The sequence below is a fragment of the Phyllobates terribilis genome, unplaced genomic scaffold (assembly GCF_046119375.1).
Source record: "Phyllobates terribilis strain yellow unplaced genomic scaffold, ASM4611937v1 Scaffold_7__3_contigs__length_470593459, whole genome shotgun sequence".
Classification (NCBI taxonomy): Eukaryota; Metazoa; Chordata; class Amphibia; order Anura; family Dendrobatidae; genus Phyllobates; species Phyllobates terribilis.
In genome coordinates, this window is record NW_027362767.1 from 469,586,904 (window position 1) to 469,613,917 (window position 27,014).

At 46.6% G+C, this 27,014-nt stretch overlaps 1 protein-coding gene across 1 annotated transcript in view; it reads left to right on the plus strand.

Annotated features, from left to right (window-relative positions):
* The window catches only part of SRPX2 (sushi repeat containing protein X-linked 2), a 745,700-nt gene that overhangs the window by 712,686 nt on the left and 6,000 nt on the right, over window positions 1-27,014 (plus strand). Inside the window, exon 9 of the mRNA XM_073642211.1 lies at window positions 572-705. Coding sequence (XP_073498312.1) covers window positions 572-705 — 134 coding nt within the window. The remainder of the gene's footprint in view (window positions 1-571; window positions 706-27,014) is intronic.

The following is a 27,014-nucleotide window of genomic DNA, read 5'->3' on the forward strand; positions in this document are numbered from 1 at the left end:
ATATCTCCTTCTCTACTCCCCTCTTATCTCCTCTTCCCACAATTGCATATAAGATTTCTCCCGTGCTTCCCCCTACTCTGGAACTCTCTACCCCAACACATCAGACTCTCGCCGACCGTGGAAACCCTCAAAAGGAACCAGAAGACCCACCTCTTTCGACAAGCCTACAACCTGCATTAACCATCACTCCACCATACCGTGCCACGACCAGCCCTACCCTCACCTACTGTATCCTCACCCATTCTTTGTAGATTGTGAGCCCTTGCGGGCAGGGTCCTCGCTCCACCATAACGCTGCATGACCTGCTCTACCCTCATCTACTGTATCCTCACCCATTCTTTGTAGATTGCGAGCCCTTGCGGGCAGGGTCCTCGCTCCTCCTGTACCAGTCACCATCACATTGTGTTCAAGATTATTGTAATTGTTTTTCACATGTAAAGCGCCATGGAATAAATAGCGCTATAATAATAAATTATAATAATAACAACAGCCTGTGGGGCGAGATTCCAGGAATTGCCATTTTCTGAAATTATAAGATCCATAGACGTCACATATTTCTGTTTTCTCACAGGCATGAATATCAACGTCAATGTGAATTCTGCCTCCAGCTTTGTAGACCAGTTCTTTGAGAAGCAGCGGCTGCTGATTATTTCCTCCCCCAGCTCCTCGGACCGATACTACAGACTTCAGAGCGAAGCTCTGCAGGTATACGCGGGTTTATGTTCTTGATACAGGATTTAATACAGTGTATACAGCTTGAATATACACTGCTCAAAAAAATAAAGGGAACACTTAAACAATACAATGTAACTCCAAGTCAATAACACTTCTGTGAAATCTACCTGTCCAGTTATGAAGCAACACTGATTGTGAATCAATTTCTCCTGCTGTTGTGCAAATGGAACAGACAACTGGTAGAAATGATCTGCAATTAGCAAGATACCCCCTATAAAGGAGTGGTTTTGCAGGTGATGACCACAGACCATTTCTCTGTTCTCATCCTGTTTGGCTGTGGTTTTGGTCACTTTTTCATTTTGCCATTGCTTTCACACCTAGAGGTACAGTAGCATGAGGCGGTGTCTACAGTACAACCCACAGAGTTGCTCAGGTAGTGCAGTTCATCCAGGATGGCACATCAGTGCGAGCTGCGGCAAGAAGGGTAGCTGTGTCTGTCAGCACAGTGTCCAGAGCATGGAGCAGATACCAGGAGATGTGGAGGGAGCCATAGGAGGGCAGCAACAAAGCAGCAGGACCGTTACCTCCTCCTTTGTGCAAGGAGGAACAGGAGGAGCACTGTCAGAGCCCTGGAAAATGACCTCCAGCAGGCCACAAATGTGCATGTGTCTGCACAAACGGTTAGAAACTGACTCCATTAGGGTGGTATGAGGACCCGACGTCCACAGATGGGGGTTGTGCTCACAGCCCAACACCGTGCAGGACGCTTGCCATTTGCCACAGAACACCAGGATTGGCAAAGTCACCACTGGCGCAATGTGCTCTGCACAGAGGAAAGCAGGTTCACACTGCGCACATGTGACAAACGTGACAGAGTCTGGAAACGCCGTGGAGAGCGATCTGCTGCCTGCAACATCCTTGAGCATGACGGGTTTGGCAGTGGGTCAGTAATGGTGTGGGGTGGCATTTCTTTGGAGGGCCGCACAGCCCTCCATGTGCTCGCCAAAGGTAGCCTTGACTGCCATTAGGTACCGAGATGAGATTCTCAGACCCCTTGTGAGACCATATGCTGGTGCGGTTGGCCCTGGGTTCCTCCTAATACAGGACAATGCCAGACCTCATGTGGCTGGAGTGTGTCAGCAGTTCCTACAAGATGAAGGCATTGAAGCTATGGACTAGCCCGCCCGTTCCCCAGACCTGAATCCGATTGAGCACATCTGGGACATCATATCTCGCTCCATCCACAAACGTCACGTTGCACCACAGACTGTCCAGGAGTTGGTGGATGCTTTAGTCCAGCTCTGGGAGAAGATCCCACAGGAGACCATCCGCAACCTCATCAGGAGCATGCCCAGGCGTTGTAGGGAGGTCATACAGGCACGTGGAGGCCACACACAATACTGAGCCTCATCAGCAGCATGCCCAGGCGTTGTAGGGAGGTCATACAGGCACCTGGAGGCCACACACAATACTCAGCCCCATCAGGAGCATGCCCAGGCGTTGTAGGGAGGTCATACAGGCACGTGGAGGCCACACACAATACTGAGCCTCATTTTGACTTGTTTTAAGGACATTACATCAAAGGTGGATCAGCCTGTAGTGTGTTTTTCCACTTTAATTTTGGGGGTGACTCCAAATCCAGGCCTCCATTGGTTAATAAATTTGATTTCCATTGATGATTTTTGTGTGATTTTGTTGTCAGCACATTCATTGTACAGAACAAAGTATTCAATGAGAATATTTCATTCATTCAGATCTAGGAGGGGTTATTTCAGTGTTCCCTTTATTTTTTTGAGCAGTGTATATTAAACAAGCTGACAGGGATCGCAACAGGGGTTAGTAATGAGAACACTATCACAATAGTAATAAAATACTTCTCTAAAATACCGTATCTAGCCCAAATATGGGATTAGCACTGAAGTCCATTGGTTCTGCAAATGGCCCTAGCGGGGGTCTCCGGTTATTCCCAATTGGTCTTTAAGTCTTTTTCTGACAAAGTCAATTAGATCCCGTTTGGCTTGTTCCACCTCACCCGTCCCCCTCCCAACCTGATACCCTAAACCCGATTGTTTCCGGTACCGTGAGGGAGCGGTTGAAGTGACAGCCCTGTTCAGTGATGACACTCGTCGGCTTCTGCTAACGAGATCTCTCCGGCATGACTCGTTTCTATCCTCTCTTTGTCCTGTGTAATGCAGCTACTTGCTGGCATTACGGTAATGGTCCAGGATGTGTTTTACCTGACCATGTACCTTCCCCCTCAGGTGACTGGTCACATGACTGTGACATAGCACAGGTCCTGCGCGCACAGAATGTCTGTCTGATCACATGACTGTGACATCAGCAAGGTCCTGTCAGTATGTGTGTGTGTGTGCACGGGATGCATATATAAACCCTGCTTGATGGGAGACAGGTGTGTTCTGTGAGAGAGGCGTAAGGCCTGTTCCCGTGTGTGTGGGACACCGACCGTGTGAGGCCTAGTGAGGCCGAGTGAAGCCTGGTGCCTGAAAGGTCGAGACTGGATCCTGTGTGGATGCTAGTGGCCTTGGAAGGCAGAGGTTTGAGGAAGAGTCCTGAAAGGCAAAGCCTGGATCCTGTGTGGATGTCAGTGGCCTTTGAGGTAACGACGGCTGGACACCCCTACCTGGGAAGCCGCAAAGCCACAGTGGTGGCAAGCCTAATGGACTGCAGCAGCTAAACCCGGCAAAGGTAATACCCTGTGTTATATGGACGTTGCTATGGACATTGCTATCTGATTACCTTGCTGAAGGCTGTACCTGGAGCAAGTGGGCCGGTCTGCCACTTGGCTCGTGAACATTATATGTATATGTGTGTCGGCGTGCCACTGAGTTGGACCCGGTGAACTGTGGTTTATGAAGTGCAATAAACTGCAGCATTGTGAAATACCGGAAGGACATTGCTGGTGTGCTTTGATTTACCCGGTGCAGCGAGTATCCCCCATTATGATGTCTAGCGCTGCCTTACACCTGTCAATCGGTGCAGTTTACCACGTCATTGGTAGGAGGGTCTTGTACATTTCCTTAATGTCGTATCCAAGTCCCGGTCCTCTTCCGTAGCCGTGACACCCGAGGGACCGCTGCGCTGAATCACATTTGAAGTGACTTTGAGGGACCTTTATGACAGAAAATACCCAAAAGTGACACCATTCTAAAAACTGCACCCCACAAGGTGCTCAAAACCATATTCCAGAAGTTTATTAACCCTTCAGGTGCTTCATAGGAATATTTGGAATGTGGAAGAAAATAATGAACATTTAACTTTTTTTCCCAAAAAATTGCAAGAGTAACAGGAAAAAATGGACGTCAATATTTGTTGTGCAATTTCTCCTGAGTAAGCTAATACCCCATATGTTGGAAAAAAAACACTGGACACACGCCAGTGTTCGGAAGGGAAGGAGCGCCATTTGACTTTTTGAATGTAAAATTTGCTTGAATAATTAGCGGATGCCATGTCGCGTTTGGGGAGTGGAAACCCCCAAGAAGTGACACCATTATGGAAACTAGGCCCCTCAGGGAACTTATCTAGATGTGTAATGAGCACCTTGAACCCCTGGGTGCTTCACAGAAGTTTATAACATTGAGCAGTAAAAATAAAATTTTCACATTTTTCCCACAAAAATGTTTTTCAAACCCCAATTTTGCATTTTCATAAGGGTAACAGGAGAATCTTCATCATACCATTTGTTGTGCAATTTCTCCTGACTTAGCTGATATCCCATATGTGGGGGAAAACCACTTTTTGGGCGCACAGCAGGGCTCAGAAAGGAAAGGAGCGCCATTTGACTTATAGAATGTAAAATTTGCTTGAATAATTAGCGGACGCCATGTCGCGCTTGTGGAGCCCCTGATGTGCCTCAACAGTGAAAACCCCCCACAAGTGACCCCACTTTGGAAACTAGACCCCTCAAAGAACTTATCTAGATGTGTGGTGAGCACCTTGAACCCCTAGAATGTAGAGCCGTGAAAATAAACAAAATCATTTTTTTTCCACAAAAATGATCTTTTAGCCCCAATTTTTTATTTTCACAAGGGTAATAAGAGAAAATGGACCCCAAAAATAGTTTTGAATTTCTCATGAGTACGCCTATACCCCATATGTGGGGAAAAAACACTGTTTGGCCGCACGGCAGGGTTCAGAAGGGAAGGAGAACTGAACCCCATTTTTGAGATTAGACCCCTCAATGATTTTATCAAGGGGTATAGTGAACATTTTGAACCCAGAGGTATGACATAGAATTTCATAACATTAGGTCATTATATTGAATATCATGCCATTATTCTTGAGCGCAAATGCTCGTTACTTGAGTTTGCATTGGGTACTCAGATATGTGTGACAGAGTGTGAGACGGAGCAGCCAGAGCCAGCAGGTCGATGAACAATCCAACAACCTTTACTGGTACTAGGAGAATATAACACCAAATGTAGCTATAGTTCCTTAGAGTCTTCAAGGTAGTCACACAAAAAGGGATAAATCTGGAGGCGCCACTGGGTAATCCGACGCCCAGGACAATGCAACAAAAGTCTCAGACTAAGTCCTCAAATCCAGCAGTGTGACAACACAGCTTTTCTTCTTAATTATGCCAGACATACTTTCTGATGGCAAGAGCAGTATACCTTTATACAGTATGTTAAGGCAAAAAGTGGAAGCTGGCACGTTTAGGCGAGCAGCGCTGTGGGAATGAAGAACCTTGGGATTACAAAGTGGTTTTTATTTTTATGTTGACTTTTTAACCTGTGATCTTCTTTGGTTGATTAAAACAAACTATTGTTTGAATAATGCTGAATGTTGACACTTGAGTTAAGATGTACTACAATTTATTGTCTGCAAATCTTGCAAGATAGGGTCAGCACAGATCCTAGCATGCGGGGAAGGGACTCTAGCATGTCACTCAAGCACCCGTGATACTTGGTGCATACCTGAGCACCCGATGCAAACTCAAGTAGCGAGCACTTGCGCTCAACACTAGTCGCCATATCGTCATAATTTTTTTTTCTTTACGTTTGAATAAAATCCAAACCCCAACACAACCCTAATCCCAACCCTAACCCAACCACACCACAACCCAAACACAACCACAACCCAAACACAACCCTAATCCCAACACAACCCTAATCCCAACACAACCCTAATCCCAACCCTACCCTAACCCCAACACAACCCTAACCCCAACACAACCCTAACCCCAACACAACCCTAACCCCAACACAACCCTAACCCCAACCCCAACCCTAACCCAAACACAACCCTAACCCAAACACAACCCTAATGCCAACCCCAACACAACCCTAACCCAAAACAACCCTAACCCCAAGGCAACCCTAACCCCAACACAACCCTAATCCAAACCCTAACCCCAACACAACCCTAAACCTAACCTCAACATAAACCTAATCCCAACCCCAACACCACCCTAATCCCAACACAACCCTAACCAAACACAACCCTAATGCCAACCCCAACACAACCCTAACCCCAACCCTAAACCTAACCTCACCATAAGCCTAATCCTAACCCCAACACAACCCTAATCCCAACCGTAACCCAAACACAACCCTAATCCCAACCCCAACACAACCTTAACCCCAACACAACCCCAACACAACCCTAACCCCAACATATCCCTAATTCCAACCCCAACACAACCCTAACCCTAATCCCAACCCTAACCCCAACACAATCCTAAACCTAACCCCAACACAACTCTAATCCTAACTCCAACACAACCCTAACCCAACACAACCCCAACTCTAACCCCAAGGCAACCCTAATCCCAATGCTAACCCCAACACAATCCTAATCCCAAACCTAACCCCAACACAACTCTAAACCTAACTCCAATACAACCCTAACCCAACACAACCCCAACTCTAACCCCAAGGCAACCCTAATCCCAATCCTTACCCCAACACAATCATAACCCTAATCCGAACCCTAACCCCAACACAACCCTAACCCTAACCCCAACACAACCCTAACCCCAACACAACCCTAACCCCAACACAACCCTAACCCCAACACAACCCTAACCCCAACACAACCCTAACCCCAACACAACTCTAATTCCAACCCTAACCCAAATACAACTTTAATCCCAATCCTAACCCCAACACAATTCTAATCCCAACCCTAACCCCAACACAATCGTAACCCTAATCCCAACCCTAACTCCAACACAATCCTAATCCCAACGCCAACACAGCCCTAACCCCAACACAGCCCTAACCCCAACACAGCCCTAACCCTAACCCCAAGGCTACCCTAACCCCAACACAACCCTAACCCAAACACAACCCTAACCCAAACACAACCCTAACCCAAACACAACTCTAACCCAAACACAACGCTAACCCAAACACAACCCTAATACCAACCCCAACACAACCCTAACCCAACCTAAACCTAACCCTAACCCCAAGGCAACCCTAACCCCAACACAACCCTAATCCCAACCCTAACCCCAACACAATCCTAAACCTAACCTCAACATAAGCCTAATCGGAACCCAAATACAACCCTAATCCCAACCGTAACCCAAATACAACCCTAATCTCAACCCTAACCCAAATACAACCCTAATCCCAACCTTAACCCAAATACAACCCTAACCCAAACCCCAACACAACCCTAACCTCAACACAACCCTAACCCCAACACAACCCTAACCCCAACACAACCCTAACCCCAACACATCCCTAATCCCAACCCCAACACAATCCTAATCCCAAACCTAACCCCAACACAACTCTAATCCTAACTCCAACACAACCCTAACCCAACACAACCCCAACCCTAACCCCAAGGCAACCCTAAACCCAAAGCAACCCAAATCCCAACCCTAACCCCAACACAACCCTAAAACCAACACAATCCTAACCCAAACACAACCCTAATCCCAACCCTAACCCCAACAGAACCCTAACCACAACCCTAACCTCAACACAACCCTAACCCCAACACAACCCTAATCCCAACCCTAACCCAAAAACAACCCTAACCCCAACACAACCCTAACCCCAACACAACCCTAACCCCAACACAATCGTAACCCTAATCCCAACCCTAACCCCAACACAATCCTAATCCCAATGCCAACACAGCCCTAACCCCAACACAGCCCTAACCCCAACACAGCCCTAACCCCAACACAGCCCTAACCCCAACACAACCCTAATCCCAACACAACCCTAATCCCAACACAACCCTAATCCCAACACAAACCTAACCCCAACACAACCCTAACCCAAGAACAACCCTAACCCAAGAACAACCCTAACCAAACAGAACCCTAATGCCAACCCCAACAAAACCCTAACCCTAACCCCAAGGCTACCCTAACCCCAACACAACCCCAACACAACCCTAACCCAAATACAACCCTAACCCCAACCCTAACCCAAATACAACCCTAACCCCAACACAACCCTAACCCAAACACAACCCTAACCCAAACACAACCCTAACCCAAACACAACCCTAACCCAAACACAACTCTAACCCAAACACAACCCTAACCCAAACACAACCCCAACCAAACACAACCCTAATGCCAACCCCAACACAACCCTAACCCAACATAAACCTAACCCTAACCCCAAGGCAACCCTAACCCCAACACAACCCTAATCCCAACCCTAACCCCAACACAATCCTAAACCTAACCTCAACATAAGCCTAATCGGAACCCCAACACAACCCCAATCCCAACCGTAACCCAAATACAACCCTAATCTCAACCCTAACCCAAATACAACCCTAATCCCAACCTTAACCCAAATACAACCCTAACCCCAACACAACCCTAGCCCCAACACATCCCTAGCCCCAACACATCCCTAGCCCCAACACATCCCTAGCCCCAACACATCCCTAACCCCAACACATCCCTAACCCCAACACATCCCTAACCCCAACACAACCCTAACCCCAACACAACCCTAATCCCAACCCTAACCCCAACACAATCCTAATCCCAAACCTAACCCCAACCCTAACCCCAAGGCAACCCTAAACCCAAAGCAACCCTAATCCCAACCCTAACCCCAACACAACCCTAAAACCAACACAATCCTAACCCAAACACAACCCTAATCCCAACCCTAACCCCAACAGAACCCTAACCACAACCCTAACACAACCCTAATTGCAACCCTAACCTAAATACAACCCTAATCCTAACCCCAACACAACCCTAATCCCAACCCTAACCCCAACACAATCCTAATCCCAACCCCAACACATTCCTAACCCCAACACATCCCTAATTCCAACAAAACCCAAACCCCAACACAACCCTAATCAAAACACAACCCTAATCCCAACCCCAACACAAATGTAACCCCAAACACAACCCTAACCCAAACACAACCCTAATGCCAACCCCAACACAACCCTAACCCCAAGGCAACCCTAACCCAACACAACCCTAATCCCAACCCTAACCCCAACACAACCCTAAACCTAACCTCAACATAAACCTAATCCTAACCCCAACACAACCCTAATCCCAACCGTGACCCAAATACAAACCTAACCCAAATACAACCCTAATCTCAACCCTAATGCAAATACAACCCTAATCTCAACCCTAATGCAAATACAGCCCTAATCCCAACCTTAACCCTAATCCAAACCCTAACCCCAACACAACCCTAACCCCAACACAACCCTAACCCCAACACAACCCTAACCCCAACACATCCCTAACCCCAACACATCCCTAACCCCAACACAACCCTAACCCTAATCCCAACCCTAACCCCAACACAATCCTAATCCCAAACCTAACCCCAACACAAATCTAATCATAACTCCAACACAACCCTAACCCAACACAACCCCAACCCTAACCCCAAGGCAACCCTAAACCCAAAGCAAGCCTAATCCCAACCCTAACCCCAACACAACCCCAACCCTAACCCCAAGGCAACCCTAAACCCAAAGCAAGCCTAATCCCAACCCTAACCCCAACACAACACTAAAACCAACACAATCCTAACCCAAACACAACCCTAATCCCAACCCTAACCCCAACAGAACCCTAACCACAACCCTAACCCCAACACAACCCTAACACAACCCGAATTGCAACCCTAACCTAAATACAACCCTAATCCTAACCAACACAACCCTAATCCCAACACAATCCTAATCCCAACACCAACACATTCCTAACCCCAACACATCCCTAATTCCAACAAAACCCAAACCCCAACACAACCCTAATCCCAACCCCAACACAAACCTAACCCCAAACACAAACCTAACCCCAACACAACCCTAACCCCAACACAACCCTAACCCCAACACAACCCTAATCCCAACCCTAACCCCAACACAACCCTAAACCTAACCTCAACATAAGTCTAATCCTAACCCCAACACAACCCTAATCCCAACTGTAACCCAAATACAACCCTAATCTCAACCCTAACCCAAATACAACCCTAACCCTAACACCAACACAACCCTAATCCCAACCCTAACCCCAACACAAGACTAAACCTAACCTCAACATAAGCCTAATCCTCACCCCAACACATCCCTAATCCCAACCGTAACCCAAATACAACCCTAATCTCAACCCTAATGCAAATACAACCCTAATCCCAACCTTAACCCTAATCCAAACCCCAACACAACCCTAATCCCAAACCTAACCCCAACACAACTCTAATCCTAACTCCAACACAACCCTAACCCAACACAACCCCAACCCCAACCCTAACCCCAAGGCAACCCTAAACCCAACGCAACCCTAAGCCCAACACAACCCTAAGTCCAACCCTAACCCCAATACAACCCTAACCCCAACAGAACCCTAACCACAACCCTAACCCCAACACAACCCTAACCCCAACACAACCCTAATTCCAACCCTAACCCTAATCCCAAACCTAACCCCAACACAATCCTAATCCCAAACCTAACCCCAACACAACTCTAATCATAACTCCAACACAATCCTAACCCAACACAACCCCAACCCTAACCCCAAGGCAACCCTAAACCCAACACAACCCTAAAACCAACACAATCCTAACCCAAACACAACCCTAATCCCAACCCTAACCCCAACAGAACCCTAACCACAACCCTAACCCCAACACAACCCTAACCCTAACATAACCCTAATTGCAACCCTAACCTAAATACAACCCTAATCCTAACCCCAACACAACCCTAATCCCAACTCTAACTTCAACACAATCCTAATCCCAACACCAACACATTCCTAACCCCAACACATCCCTAATTCCAACAAAACCCAAACCCCAACACAACCCTAACCAAAACACAACCCTAATCCCAACCCCAACACAAACCTAACCCCAAACACAACCCTAACCCAAACACAACCCTAATGCCAACCCCAACACAACCCTAACCCCAAGGCAACCCTAACCCCAACACAACCCTAATCCCAACCCTAACCCCAACACAACCCTAAACCTAACCTCAACATAAGCCTAATCCTAACCCCAACACAACCCTAATCCCAACTGTAACCCAAATACAACCCTAATCTCAACCCTAACCCAAATACAACCCTAACCCTAACACCAACACAACCCTAATCCCAACCCTAAACCCAACACAAGCCTAAACCTAACCTCAACATAAGCCTAATCCTCACCCCAACACATCCCTAATCCCAACCGTAACCCAAATACAACCCTAATCTCAACCCTAATGCAAATACAACCCTAATCCCAACCCCAACACAACCCTAACCGCAACACAACCCTAATTCTAACCCTAACCCAAAAACAACCCTAACCCAAAAACAACCCTAACCCCAACACAACCCTAATCCCAACACAACCCTAACCCCAACACAACCCTAATCCCAACCTAACCCCAACAAAACCCTAATCCCAACCCTAACCCCAACACAAGCCTAATCCAACCCTAACCCCAACACAATCCTAATCCCAACACCAACACATTCCTAACCCCAACACATCCCTAATTCCAACAAAACCCTAACCCCAACACAACCCTAACCAAAACACAAGCCTAATCCCAACCCCAACACAAACCTAACCCCAAACACAACCCTAACCCAAGCACAACCCTAATCCCAAACCTAACCCCAACACAACCCTAAACCTAACCTCAACATAAGCCTAATCCTAACCCCAACACAACCTAATCCCAAATACAACCCTAATCTCAACCCTAACCCAAATACAACCCTAACCCTAAACACCAACACAACCCTAATCCCAACCCTAACCCCAACACAAGACTAAACCTAACCTCAACATAAGCCTAATCCTCACCCTAACACATCCCTAATCCCAACCGTAACCCAAATACAACCCTAATCTCAACCCTAATGCAAATACAACCCTAATCCCAAACCTAACCCCAACACAACCCTAACCCAACACAACCCCAACCCTAACCCCAAGGCAACCCTAAACCCAACGCAACCCTAACCCCAACACAACCCTAAGTCCAACCCTAACCCCAATACAACCCTAACCCCAACAGAACCCTAACCACAACCCTAACCCCAACACAACCCTAACCCCAACACAATCCTAATTCCAACCCTAACCCAAATACAACCCTAATCCTAACCCCAACAAAACCCTAATCCCAACCCTAACCCCAACACAACCCTAACCCCAACACAACCCTAATTCCAACCCCAACACAACCCTAACCCAACACAACCCTAACCCTAGCAGCAACACAACAATAATCCCAACCCTAACCCCAACACAAGCCTAAACCTAACCTCAACATAAACCTAATCCTCACCCCAACACATCCCTAATCCCAACAGTAACCCAAATACAACCCTAATCTCAACCCTAATGCAAATACAACCCTAATCCAAACCCCAACACAACCCTAACCCCAACACAACCCTAACCTCAATACATCCCTAACCCAAACACATCCCTAACCCCAACACATCCCTAACCCCAACACACCCCTAACCCCAACACAACCCTAACCGCAACACAACCCTAACCCCAACACAATCCTAATCCCAAACCTAACCCCAACACAACTCTAATCCTAACCCCAAACACAACCCTAAACCCAACACAACCCTAATCCCAACCCTAACCTCAACACAAGTCTAATCCTGACCCCAACACAACCCTAACCTCAACACAACCCTAACCAAACACAACCCTAATGCCAACCCCAACACAACCCTAACCAACCCCAACACAACCCTAACCCCAACACAACTCTAACCCCAAAACAACCCTAAACCAACACAATCGTAACCCTAATCCGAACCCTAACCCCAACGCAACCTTAATCCCAATCCTAACCCCAACACAATCCTAATCCCAACCCTAACCCCAACACAACCCTAACCACAACACAATCGTAACCCTAATCTCAACCCTAACATCAACACAATCCTAATCCCAACGCCAACACATCCCTAACCCCAACACATCCCTAACCCAAACACAACCCTAACCCAAACACAACCCTAACCCAAACACAACCCTAGCCCAAACACAACCCTAACCTCAACCCCAACACAACCGTAACCCCAACACAACCCTAACCCAAACACAACCCTAACCCAAACACAACCCTAACCCAAACACAATCCTAACCCAAACACAATCCTAACCCAAACACAATCCTAACCCAAACACAATCCTAACCCAAACACAATCCTAACCCAAACACAATCCTAACCCAAACACAATCCTAACCCAAACACAATCCTAACCCAAACACAATCCTAACCCAAACACAACCCCAACACAACTCTAATCCTAACCCCAACACAACTCTAATCCTAACCCCAACACAACCCTAACCCAACACAACCCCAACCCTAACCCCATGGCAACCCTAAACCCAACACAACCCTAATCCCAACCCTAACGACAACACAACCCTAAACCCAACACAACTCTAACCCCAACAATAACCCTAATCCCAACACAACCCTAACCCCAACACAACCCTAATTCCAACCCTAACCCAAATACAACCCTAATCCTAACCAGAACACAACCCTAACCCAAACACAACCCTAATGCCAACCCCAACAAAACCCTAACCCTAACCCCAAGGCAACCCTAACCCCAACACAACCCTAACCCCAACACAACCCGAATCCCAACCCTAACCCCAACACAATCCTAAACCTAAACCCTAACCCAACATAAGCCTAATCCTAACCCCAACACAACCCTAATCCCAACCGTAACCCAAATATAACCCTAATCTCAACCCTAACCCAAATACAACCCTAATTCTAACGCCAACACCACCCTAACCTTAACACAACCCTAACCCCAACACAACCCTAATTCCAACCCTAACCCCAACACAATCCTAATCCCAAACCTAACCCCAACACAACTCTAATCCTAACTCCAACACAACCTTAACCCAACACAACCCCAACCCTAACCCCAAGGCAACCCTAAACCCAACGCAACCCTAATCCCAACCCTAACCCCAACACAACCCTAACCCCAACCCTAACCCCAACACAACCCTAAACCCAACACAACCCTAACCCCAACAGAACCCTAACCACAACCCTAACCCCAACACAACCCTAACCAAACACAACCCTAATGCCAACACATCCCTAACCTCAACACAATCCTAATTCCAACCTTAACCCTAATCCCAACCCTAACCCCAACACAATCCAAATCCCAAACCTAACCCCAACACAACTCTAATCCTAACCCCAACACAACTCTAATCCTAACCCAACACAACCCCAACCCTAACCACATGGCAACCCTAAACCCAACACAACCCTAATCCCAACCCTAACCCCAACACAACCCTAAACCCAACACAACTCTAACCCCAACAATAACCCTAATCCCAACACAACCCTAACCCTAATTCCAACCTTAACCCTAATCCCAACCCTAACCCCAACACAATCCAAATCCCAAACCTAACCCCAACACAACTCTAATCCTAACCCCAACACAACTCTAATCCTAACCCAACACAACCCCAACCCTAACCCCATGGCAACCCTAAACCCAACACAACCCTAATCCCAACCCTAACCCCAACACAACCCTAAACCCAACACAACTCTAACCCCAACACAACCCTAACCCAAACACAACCCTAATTCCAACCCTAACCCAAATACAACCCTAATCCTAACCCCAACACAACCCTAACCCAAACACAACCCTAACCCCAACACAACCCTAACCCCAACACAACCCTAACCCTAACCCCAACACAACCCTAACCCCAACACAACCCTAACCCCAACACAACCCTAATCCCAACCTAACCCCAACACAACCCTAATCCTGACCCCAACACAACCCTAACCAACCGCAACACAACCCTAACCAACCCCAGCAAAACTCTAACCCCAACACAACCCTAATCCCAACCTAACCCCAACACAACCCTAACCTTAACCCTAACCCCAACACAACTCTAATCCAAACCACAACACAACCCTAACCAACCCCAACACAATCCTAACCCCAACACAATCCTAATCCCAACCCTAACCCCAACACAACCCTAACCCTAATCCCAACTCTAACCCCAAAACAATCCTAATCCCAACCCCAACACATCCCTCACCCCAACACAGCACTAATTCCAACACAACCCTAACCCCAACACAACCCTAATCCCAATCCCAACACAACCCAAACCCAAACACAGCCCTAACCCAAACACAGCCCTAACCCCAACACAACCCTAAACCTAACCTCAACATAAACCTAATCCTAACCCCAACACAACCCTAATCCCAACCGTAACACAAGTACAACCCTAATCCAACATTAACCCTAATCCAACCCTAATCCTAACCCGAACACAACCCTAACCTCAACACAACCCTAACCCCCAACACAACCCTAACACCAACACAACCCTAACCCCAACACAACCCTAATGCCAACCCCAACACAACCTTAACCCAACACAACCTTAACCCTAACCCCAAGGTAACCCTAACCCCAACACAACCCTAACCCCAACACAACCCTAAACCTAACCTCAACATAAGCCTAATCCTAACCCCAATATAACCCTAATCCCAACCGTAACCCAAATACAACACTAACCCAAATACAACCCTAATCCCAACCATAACCCAAATACAACCCTAACCCAAACACAACCCTAATGCCAACCCCAACACAACCCTAACCCCAAGGCAACCCTAACCCCAACACAACCCTAATCCCAACCCTAACCTCAACATAAGCCTAATCCTAACCCCAACACAACCCTAATCCCAACTGTAACCCAAATACAAGCCTAATCTCAACCCTAACCCAAATACAACCCTAACCCTAACACCAACACAACCCTAATCCTAAACCTAACCTCAACATAAGCTTAATCCTCACCCCAACACATCCCTAATCCCAACCGTAACCCAAATACAACCCTAATCTCAACCCTAATGCAAATACAACCCTAATCCCAACCTTAACCCTAATGCAAACCCCAACACAACCCTAACCCCAACACAACCCTAATTCTAACCCTAACCCCAACACAAACCTAATCCCAACCCTAACCCAAAAACAACCCTAACCCCAACACAACCTTAACCCCAACACAACCCTAACCTCAACACAACCCTAATCCCAACCTAACCCCAACAAAACCCTAATCCCAACCCTAACCCCAACACAAGCCTAACCCAACCCTAACCCCAACACAATCCTAATCCCAACACCAACACATTCCTAACCCCAACACATCCCTAATTCCAACAAAACCCTAACCCCAACACAACCCTAACCAAAACACAACCCTAATCCCAACCCCAACACAAACCTAACCCCAAACACAACCCTAACCCAAACACAACCCTAATGCCAACCCCAACACAACCCTAACCCCAATGCAACCCTAACCCCAACACAACCCTAATCCCAACCCTAACCCCAACACAACCCTAAACCTAACCTCAACATAAACCTAATCCTAACCCCAACACAACCCTAATCCCAACTGTATCCCAAATACAACCCTAATCTCAACCCTAACCCAAATACAACCCTAACCCTAACACCAACACAACCCTAATCCCAACTCTAACCCCAACACAAGCCTAAACCTAACCTCAACATAAACCTAATCCTCACCCCAACACATCCCTAATCCCAACCGTAACCCAAATACAACCCTAATCTCAACCCTAATGCAAATACAACCCTAATCCCAACCTTAACCCTAATCCAAACCCCAACACAACCCTAACCCCAACACAACCCTAACCCAAACACATCCCTAACCCAAACACACCCCTAACCCAAACACACCCCTAACCCCAACACACCCCTAACCCCAACACACCCCTAACCCCAACACACCCCTAACCGCAACACAACCCTAACCCCAACACAACCCTAACCCCAACACAATCCTAATCCCAAACCTAACCCCAACACAACTCTAATCCTAACCCCAAACACAACCCTAAACCCAACACAACCCTAATCCCAACCCTAACCCCAACACAACTCTAATCCTGACCCCAACACAACCCTAACCAAACACAACCCTAATGCCAACCCCAACACAACCCTAATGCCAACCCCAACACAACCCTAACCAACCCCAACACAACCCTAACCAACCCCAACACAACCCTAACCCCAACACAACTCTAACCCCAAAACAACCCTAAACCAACACAATCGTAACCCTAATCCCAACCCTAACCCCAACGCAACCTTAATCCCAATCCTAACCCCAACACAATCCTAATCACAACCCTAACCCCAACACAACCCTAATCACAACACAATCGTAACCCTAATCTCAACCCTAACATCAACACAATCCTAATCCCAACGCCAACACATCCCTAAACCCAACACAGCCCTAACCCCAACACAACCCTAACCTCAACCCCAACACAACCCTAACCCAAACACAACCCTAATCCCAACACAACCCTAACCCCAACACAATCCTAACCCCAACACAATCCTAACCCAAACACAATCCTAACCCAAACACAATCCTAACCCAAACACAATCCTAACCCAAACACAATCCTAACCCAAACACAATCCTAACCCAAACACAATCCTAACCCAAACACAACCCCAACACAACTCTAATCCTAACCCCAACACAACTCTAATCCTAACCCCAACACAACTCTAATCCTAACCCCAACACAACTCTAATCCTAACCCCAACACAACTCTAATCCTAACCCCAACACAACTCTAATCCTAACCCCAACACAACCCTAACCCAACACAACCCCAACCCTAACCCCATGGCAACCCTAAACCCAACACAACCCTAATCCCAACCCTAACCCCAACACAACCCTAACCCCAACACAACCCCAACCCTAACCCCATGGCAACCCTAAACCCAACACAACCCTAATCCCAACCCTAACGCCAATACAACCCTAAACCCAAAACAACTCTAACCCCAACAATAACCCTAATCCCAACACAACCCTAACCCCAACACAACCCTAACCCAAATACAACCCTAATCCTAACCAGAACACAACCCTAACCCAAACACAACCCTAATGCCAACTCCAACAAAACCCTAACCCTAACCCCAAGGCAACCCTAACCCCAACACAACCCTAACCCCAACACAACCCTAACCCCAGCACAACCCTAACCCAAACCCAACCCTAATCCCAACCCTAACCCCAACACAATCCTAAACCTAAACCCTAACCCTAACCCAACATAAGCCTAATCCTAACCCCAACACAACCCTAATCCCAACCGTAACCCAAATGTAACCCTAATCTCAACCCTAACCCAAATACAACCCTAATCCTAACCCCAACACCATCCTAACCTCAACACAACCCTAACCCCAACACAACCCTAATTCCAACCCTAACCCCAACACAATCCTAATCCCAAACCTAACCCCAACACAACTCTAATCCTAACTCCAACACAACCTTAACCCAACACAACCCCAACCCTAACCCCAAGGCAACCCTAACCCCAACCCTAACCCCAACACAACCCTAAACCCAACACAGTCCTAACCCCAACACAACCCTAACCCCAACAGAACCCTAACCACAACCCTAACCCCAACACAACCCTAACCAAACACAACCCTAATGCCAACACATCCCTAACCTCAACACAATCCTAATTCCAACCTTAACCCTAATCCCAACCCTAACCCCAACACAATCCAAATCCCAAACCTAACCCCAACACAACTCTAATCCTAACCCCAACACAACTCTAATCCTAACCCAACACAACCCCAACCCTAACCCCATGGCAACCCTAAACCCAACACAACCCTAATCCCAACCCTAACCCCAACACAACCCTAAACCCAACACAACTCTAACCCCAACAATAACCCTAATCCCAACACAACCCTAACCCTAATTCCAACCTTAACCCTAATCCCAACCCTAACCCCAACACAATCCAAATCCCAAACCTAACCCCAACACAACTCTAATCCTAACCCCAACACAACTCTAATCCTAACCCAACACAACCCCAACCCCATGGCAACCCTAAACCCAACACAACCCTAATCCCAACCCTAACCCCAACACAACCCTAAACCCAACACAACTCTAACCCCAACAATAACCCTAATCCCAACACAACCCTAACCCCAACACAACCCTAATTCCAACCCTAACCCAAATACAACCCTAATCCTAACCCAAATACAACCCTAATCCTAACCCCAACACAACCCTAACACCAACCCAAATACAACCCTAACCCCAACACAACCCTAACCCCAACACAACCCTAATCCCAACACAACCCTAATCCTGACCCCAACACAACCCTAACCAACCGCAACACAACCCTAACCAACCCCAGCAAAACTCTAACCCCAACACAACCCTAATCCCAACCTAACCCCAACACAACCCTAACCTTAACCCTAACCCCAACACAACCCTAAAAAACCGCAACACAACCCTAACCAACCCCAACACAATCCTAACCCCAACACAATCCTAACCCCAACACAATCCTAATCCTAACCCTAACCCCAACACAACCCTAACCCTAATCCCAACTCTAACCCCAAAACAATCCTAATCCCAACCCCAACACATCCCTCACCCCAACACAGCACTAATTCCAACACAACCCTAATCCCAACCCCAACACAACCCTAAACCCAGCCCAAACCCAAACACAGCCCTAACCCAAACACAGCCCTAACCCAAACACAACCGCAAGGCAACCCTAACCCCAAAACAACCCTATTCCCAACCCTAACCCCATCACAACCCTAAACCTAACCTCAACATAAACCTAATCCTAACCCCAACACAACCCTAATCCCAACCGTAACACAAATACAACCCTAATCCAACATTAACCCAAATACAACCCTAATCCTAACCCGAACACAACCCTAACCTCAACACAACCCTAACCCCCAACACAACCCTAACACCAACACAACCCTAACCCCAACACAACCCTAATGCCAACCCCAACACAACCTTAACCCAACACAACCTTAACCCTAACCCCAAGGTAACCCTAACCCCAACACAACCCTAACCCCAACCTCAACATAAGGCTAATCCTAACCCCAATATAACCCTAATCCCAACCGTAACCCAAATACAACACTAACCCAAATACAACCCTAATCCCAACCTTAACCCAAATACAACACACCCCTAAGCCCAACACACCCCTAAGCCCAACACACCCCTAACCCCAACACAACTCTAATCCCAACCGCAAAACAACCCTAACCAACCCCAACACAACCTTAATCCCAATCCTAACCCCAACACAATCCTAATCCCAACCCTAGCCCCAACACAACCCTAACTCCAACACATCCCTAACTCCAACACACCCCTAACTCCAACACACCCCTAACCCCAACACAACCCAACCCCCAACACAACCCTAATTCCAACCCCAACACAACCCTGATCCCAACCCTAACCCCAACACAACCCTAACCCAACACCAACCCTAACCCTAAACCCAACGCAACCCTAATCCCAACCCTAACCACAACCCTAAACCTAACCCCAACACAACCCTAACCCCAACACAACCCTAACCCCAACACAACCCTAATTCCAACCCCAACACAACCCTAACCCTAATCCTAACCCTAACCCCAACACAATCCTAATCCCAAACCTAACCCCAACACAACTCTAATCCTAACCCCAACAAAACCCTAACCCAACACAACCCCAACGCAACCCTAAACACAACACAACCCTAATCCCAACCCTAAAGCCAACACAACCCTAAACCCAACACAACCCTAACTCCAACACTAACCCTAATCCCAACCCTAACCCCAACCCTAATCCCAACACAACCCTAACCCCAACACAACCCTGATTCCAACCCTAACTCAAATACAACCCTAATCCTAACCCCAACACAACCCTAAGCCCAATACAACCCTAACCCCAACCCCAACGCAAATACAACCCTAACCCCAGCACAAACCTAACCCCAACACAACCCTAACCCCAACCTAACCCCAACACCACCCTAATCTTAACCCTAACCCCAACACAACCCTAACCAACCGCAACACATCCTTAACCAATCCCAACACAACCCTAATCCCAACACAACCCTAATCCCAACCTAACCCCAACACAACCCTAATCTTAACCCTAACCCCAACACAACTCTAATCCTAACCCCAACACAATCCTAACCAACCGCAACACAACCCTAACCAACCCCAACCCCAACACAACCCTAACCCCAACACAATCGTAACCCTAATCCCAACCCTAGCCCCAACACAACCCTAACCCCAACACACTCGTAATCCCAACCCTAACCCCAACACAGCCCTAATCCCAACACAACCCTAATCTCAACACAACCCTGACCAACACAACCCTAATCCCAACCCTAACCCTAGTCCCAACCCAAACACAACCCTAACCCTAATCACAACCCTTATCCCAACACAGCACTAATCCCAACACATCTCATCTTAAACCAACCCTAATCCCAACCCTAATCCCAACACAACCATAATCCCAACCCCAACACAACCCTAACCCCAACACAACCCTAATATTAACCCCAACATAACCCTAACCCCAACACAACCCTAACCCTCATCCAAACAATTATACAACCTTAACCCCAACACAACCCTAACCTTAACCCCAACCCTAACCCTAATCCTAACACAACCCTATCCAACACAACCCTATCCCCAACACAACCCTATCCCCAACACAACCCTATCCCCAACACAACCCTAACCTCAACACAACCCTATCCCCAACACAACCCTAACCTCAACACAACCCTAACCCCATCACAACCCTAACCTCAACACAACCCTAACCTCAACACAACCCTAACCTCAACACAACCCTAACCTCAACACAACCCTAACCTCAACACAACCCTAACCCCATCACAACCCTAGTCCCAACCCTAACCCCAACACAACCCTAATCCCAACTCTAACCCCAACACAACCCTAATCCCAACCTTAACCCCAACACAATCTTAATCCCAACTCCAACATAACCCTAACCTCAATACAACCCTAATTTCAATCATAACACCAACACAACCCTAAACCTAACCCCAACACAACCCTAACCCCAACACAACCCTAACCCCAACACAACCCTAACCTCAACCCTAACCCAAAAACAACCCTAACCCCAACACAACCCTAACCCCAACACAACCCTAACCGCAACACAACTCTAATCCTAACCGCAACAAAACCCTAACCAACCGCAACACAACCCTAACCAACCCCAACACAACCCTAACCAACCCCAACACAACCCTAACCCCAACACAATCATAACCCTAATCCCAACCCTAAACCCAACCTTAATCCCAATCCTAACCCCAACACAATCCTAATCCCAACCCTAACCCCAAAACAACACTAGTCCCAACATAGCCCTAATCGCAACACAACCCTAATCTTAACGCAGTCCTAATCCCAACCCTAATCCCAACCTTAACCCCCAACACAACCCTAACCCTAATCCCAACTCTAACCCTAACACAACCCTAATCCTAACAAAACCCTAACCCCAACACAATCCTAATCTCAACCCTAATCCCAACCCAATCCTAATCCCAACCTCAACCCTAACACAACCCTAATCCCAACCTCAACACAACCGTAATCCCAACCCTAACACAACCCTGATCCTAACCCCAACACAACCCTCACCCTAACAACCCTAATCCTAACAACTAGTGAGGAGCGAGTATGTTCTGTTAACCCTTTCGCCGAGTATGCTTGGGCGAGCGCCGAGTAGTTACAGCTGCTAGGTGTTATGTTTGAATCACTTCCTTGTGCATGATTTGCGACTGTTTGACAGTTTTAATACATGTGAGGAATGTCTATTTCTTACACATTCCTCACATGTATTAAAACGGTCAAACAGTCGCAAATCATGCACATGGGAGTGATTCAAACATAACACCGAGCAGCTGTAACTACTCGGTGCTCGCCCGAGCATACTCGGCGAAAGGGTTAACAGAACATACTCGCTCATCACTACTAACAACTCTAATCCTAACAACCCTAATCCTAACACAACCCTATCCCTAACAACCCTAATCCTAAACCCAACACAACCCTTAACCCAACACAACTTTAACCCTAATCCCAACACCAACATTAACACAACCCTATCCCCAACACAATCCTAACCCTAACCCCAACACAACCCTAAACCAACACAACCCTAATCCTAACCCCAACACAATCCTAATCCTAACCCCAACACAACCCTAATCCTAACACAACCCTAATCCTAACAAAACCCTAACCCCAACACAATCCTAATTTCAACCCTAATCCCAACCCCAACACAATCATAATCCCAACCTCAACCCTAACACAACCCTAATCCCAACCTCAACACAACCCTAATCCTAACCCTAACACAACCCTAATCCAAACCTCAACCCTAACACATCCCTAATTCCAACCTCCACACAACCGTAATCCCAACCCTAGCACAACCCTAATCCCAACCTCAACACAACCCTAATCCTAACCCTAACACAACCCTAATCCCAACCTCAACCCTAACACATCCCTAATTCCAACCTCAACACAACTGTAATCCCAACCCTAATCCTAACCCTAACACAACCCTAACTCTATCCCGAGGCATCCATTTACTACAATGAGGCAGCAGAGTTACTCTGGACTCCATCTGGCCTATGTTTAGCAGTGTCCTTTTTTTAGAGGTTCACAAAACTGTGTCTGGTGGCACTTTTATGCACGCCTAATAAAAAGACAGACACCGTGGGATCACAGGCCAGACGGCGTCCACGGTGCCTCCATCTGCCTCATTACAGGGAATCTTTCGCCGGGGGTTCCGTCTGAGTCACATATTTCAGACATTTACATGGAAACCCCGGTGTAAGTGCTCAATGCAGAGTGTAGGATAAATGTGAGCCGAGCCATACTGCGATCTTTGGGAGGCAGAATGAACAAATCAGCAGCAGGTGAAGAATTGGTTTTATTTCCTTTTACACTGTTCCTCGTGCGATATAAGTGATTAGACGACTTTATTTTTCTGGTCGGTGCGATTACAGCGATACCAGATTTATATCGGGTTTTTATGACTGGCAGTAGTCACACACTAAAAAATGCTTTTTTTTTTTTTTGCAAAGACTAGTTTTTGCATCGCCATATTTTTAGCACTATAATTTCGACATATTTTGGCCGACAGAGTCATATTAGGAATTGATTTTTGCGGGACGAGTTGACGTTTTTATTGGTACCATTTTTGGGCACATGACATTTTTTGATCACTTTCTATTACGATTTTTGGGAGGCAGAATAAACAAAAACGAACAATTCAGGAATTTGTTTTTGGAGTTTTTTTTATGCCGTTCCATGTGTGCTAAAAATTGATAAGGCAGCTTTATTCTATGGGTCGGTACGTTTACAGCAATACTACATTTATATAGTTTTTTTATGTTGTGGCACTTTTACTCAATAAAAACTATTTTCTAGAAAAAAAAATTTTTTTGCATCGCTTTATTCTGAGAGCTGTAACTTTTTTATTTTTCAGCTGATGGAGCAGTATGGCAGCTTGTTTTCTGCAGGACAAGAAGTCTTCAGTGGTGCCATTTTTATTTAGATTCGTTTTTTTTTTATCAAGTTTCATTCCATTTTTTTGTTTGGCGATATGATGATAAAGCACCTTTTTTGCTTCATTTTTTTCTTTTTTACCGTGTTGACTAAAGGGGTTAACTAGTGGGACATTTTTATAGGTCAGGTCGTTCTGGATGCGATAATACCAAATGTGTGTACTTTTTTTTCCATATTATTTATTTAACTTTTTTTTACTTAGCCCCACTATGGCACATTTACTTTCTGCAGTCTGATTGCAGTTATGATGTATAGCAGTGCAGGATCACTGCTATACATTATAACCTGTCAACCTTGCAGAACCAAGTTACTTTGATCATGCACTGCGCATGATCAAAGTAACTTGCTGGTGCCTGGTGACCTGGATGTCGTCATAACTGCATGGGGGTCTCCGATCCAAGAGTAGAGAGGCTTCTGTCCCTCTGCTTGCTCGCTAAATGCTGCAATTGCATCATTTAGAGGGTTAAAAGTGTCGGGAGCGGTGAGGGCACCACTCCTGGCACTGAGTGCCGGGTGTCAGCTGTCAGAATCAGCTGACAACAGGCGGCGATCGCGCCATCACAGCCTGTGTGCGGGCGCAATCGCCTGTGCGTAATAATTCTACCTGGTCCATAAGGCCCAGTGCACAGGTATATATTACACACAATGTCAGAAAGGGCAAAGAAAAATTGTAGACCATCAGCTCACCTATTCACAGATGCAGGTGTGCACGGATCCAAGTTCCAAAGGGAACAGTCCATATAACACAGGCGGTTGATCCAGCACTTCCAATAAAATGTATATTTTTATTCAGAAAATTTCATCCATAAAAGATATATAATTCCATAAGAAATCCACAAAACATATGGAAAAGTGTGTCATCTGAGGAAATAGTCCCAAGGGAGATAGATTCAGGGTATTGGTTGACGCGTTTCGAAGTGATACTTCTTATTCATAACCTACCAGGTATCTGTTATATGAATGTCAGAAAGGGGTAAAGGATGGACTCGAGAGAGGAAAGTCGAGTGGCGGGAGTGGATGAGGGCGACAGTGAATGTTTTTGTTGTTTCCATGGTGAGAAAGGGGCGGATTCTAGAGATGTTCTTCAGGTGCAAGCGACAAATGGAAAGATCGGTGTCAAACATGACATCTAGACAGAGAGCCTGCTGGCATGGCATTATTGGGGTGCCACCCATGGAGATGGAGATGTCAGATTTAGGGAGGTAAGTAAGCAGCAGGAGCAGAAGAAGTTCAGCTTGGAAAGGTTGAGTTTCAGATAGAGAGCGGACATGATGTTGGAAACTGCGGCCAGACAGTCACTGGTGTTCTGTAGTACAGCGGGAGTAAGGTCAGGTGATGAAGTATATAGTTGTGTCATCAGCATAAAGATGGTACTGAAAGTCAAATCTGCTGATGGTCTGTCCAATTGGGGCCTTGTAGAGAAAGAAGAGGGCCAAGGACTGAACCCTGAGAGACCCCAATAGTGAGAAGAAGAGGAGAAGTAGAGGCAGCGAACCATACACTGAAGGAGCGGTCAGAAAGATAGTAGGAGAACCAGGAGAGAGCAGTATCCTTTATGCCGATTGAGTGGAGCATAGAGAGTAGAAGATGATGGTCAACAAGGTCGAAAGCTGCGGAGAGGTCAAGAAGAATGAGCCGAGAATAGTCACCGTTACATTTTGCTTTATATAATTTTACATGTATAGCCGGTATTACTGGGGCATCTTCTGTATATAACCCTAACTCTAATCATACATGCACAGCTATTATAATCAGGGCATCTCCTGTATATATTCATAAATGTACAGCTGGTATATTCTGGGCATCTTCTGTGTATAATTGTATATGTACAGCTGGTATAACCTGGGTATCTCCTGTATATAATTATAGATGTACAGCTGGTGTAACCTGAGTATCTAATGTATATAATCATAAATGTACAGCTGGTATAACCTGGGCATCTTCTATATATAATTGTAAATGTAATTGTCTGTGCACATGTGACATGAATTAGCCAATGAATGAGGACTTCATTGTTTCAAAAAGCCACATGGTAGGCCCCGTTCCTTTGTCACAATGGTGAAGACAAAGGAACTGTCTGAGGACATTAGAACTGCTATTAGAAAACACAAGAGTTCCAAAGGGGATAAGGTCATTTCTAAAGACCTCGGTATTCCAGTTTCAACAGTGCTCTATGTTATCAAGAAATTTGCCAAGCATGGAACAGT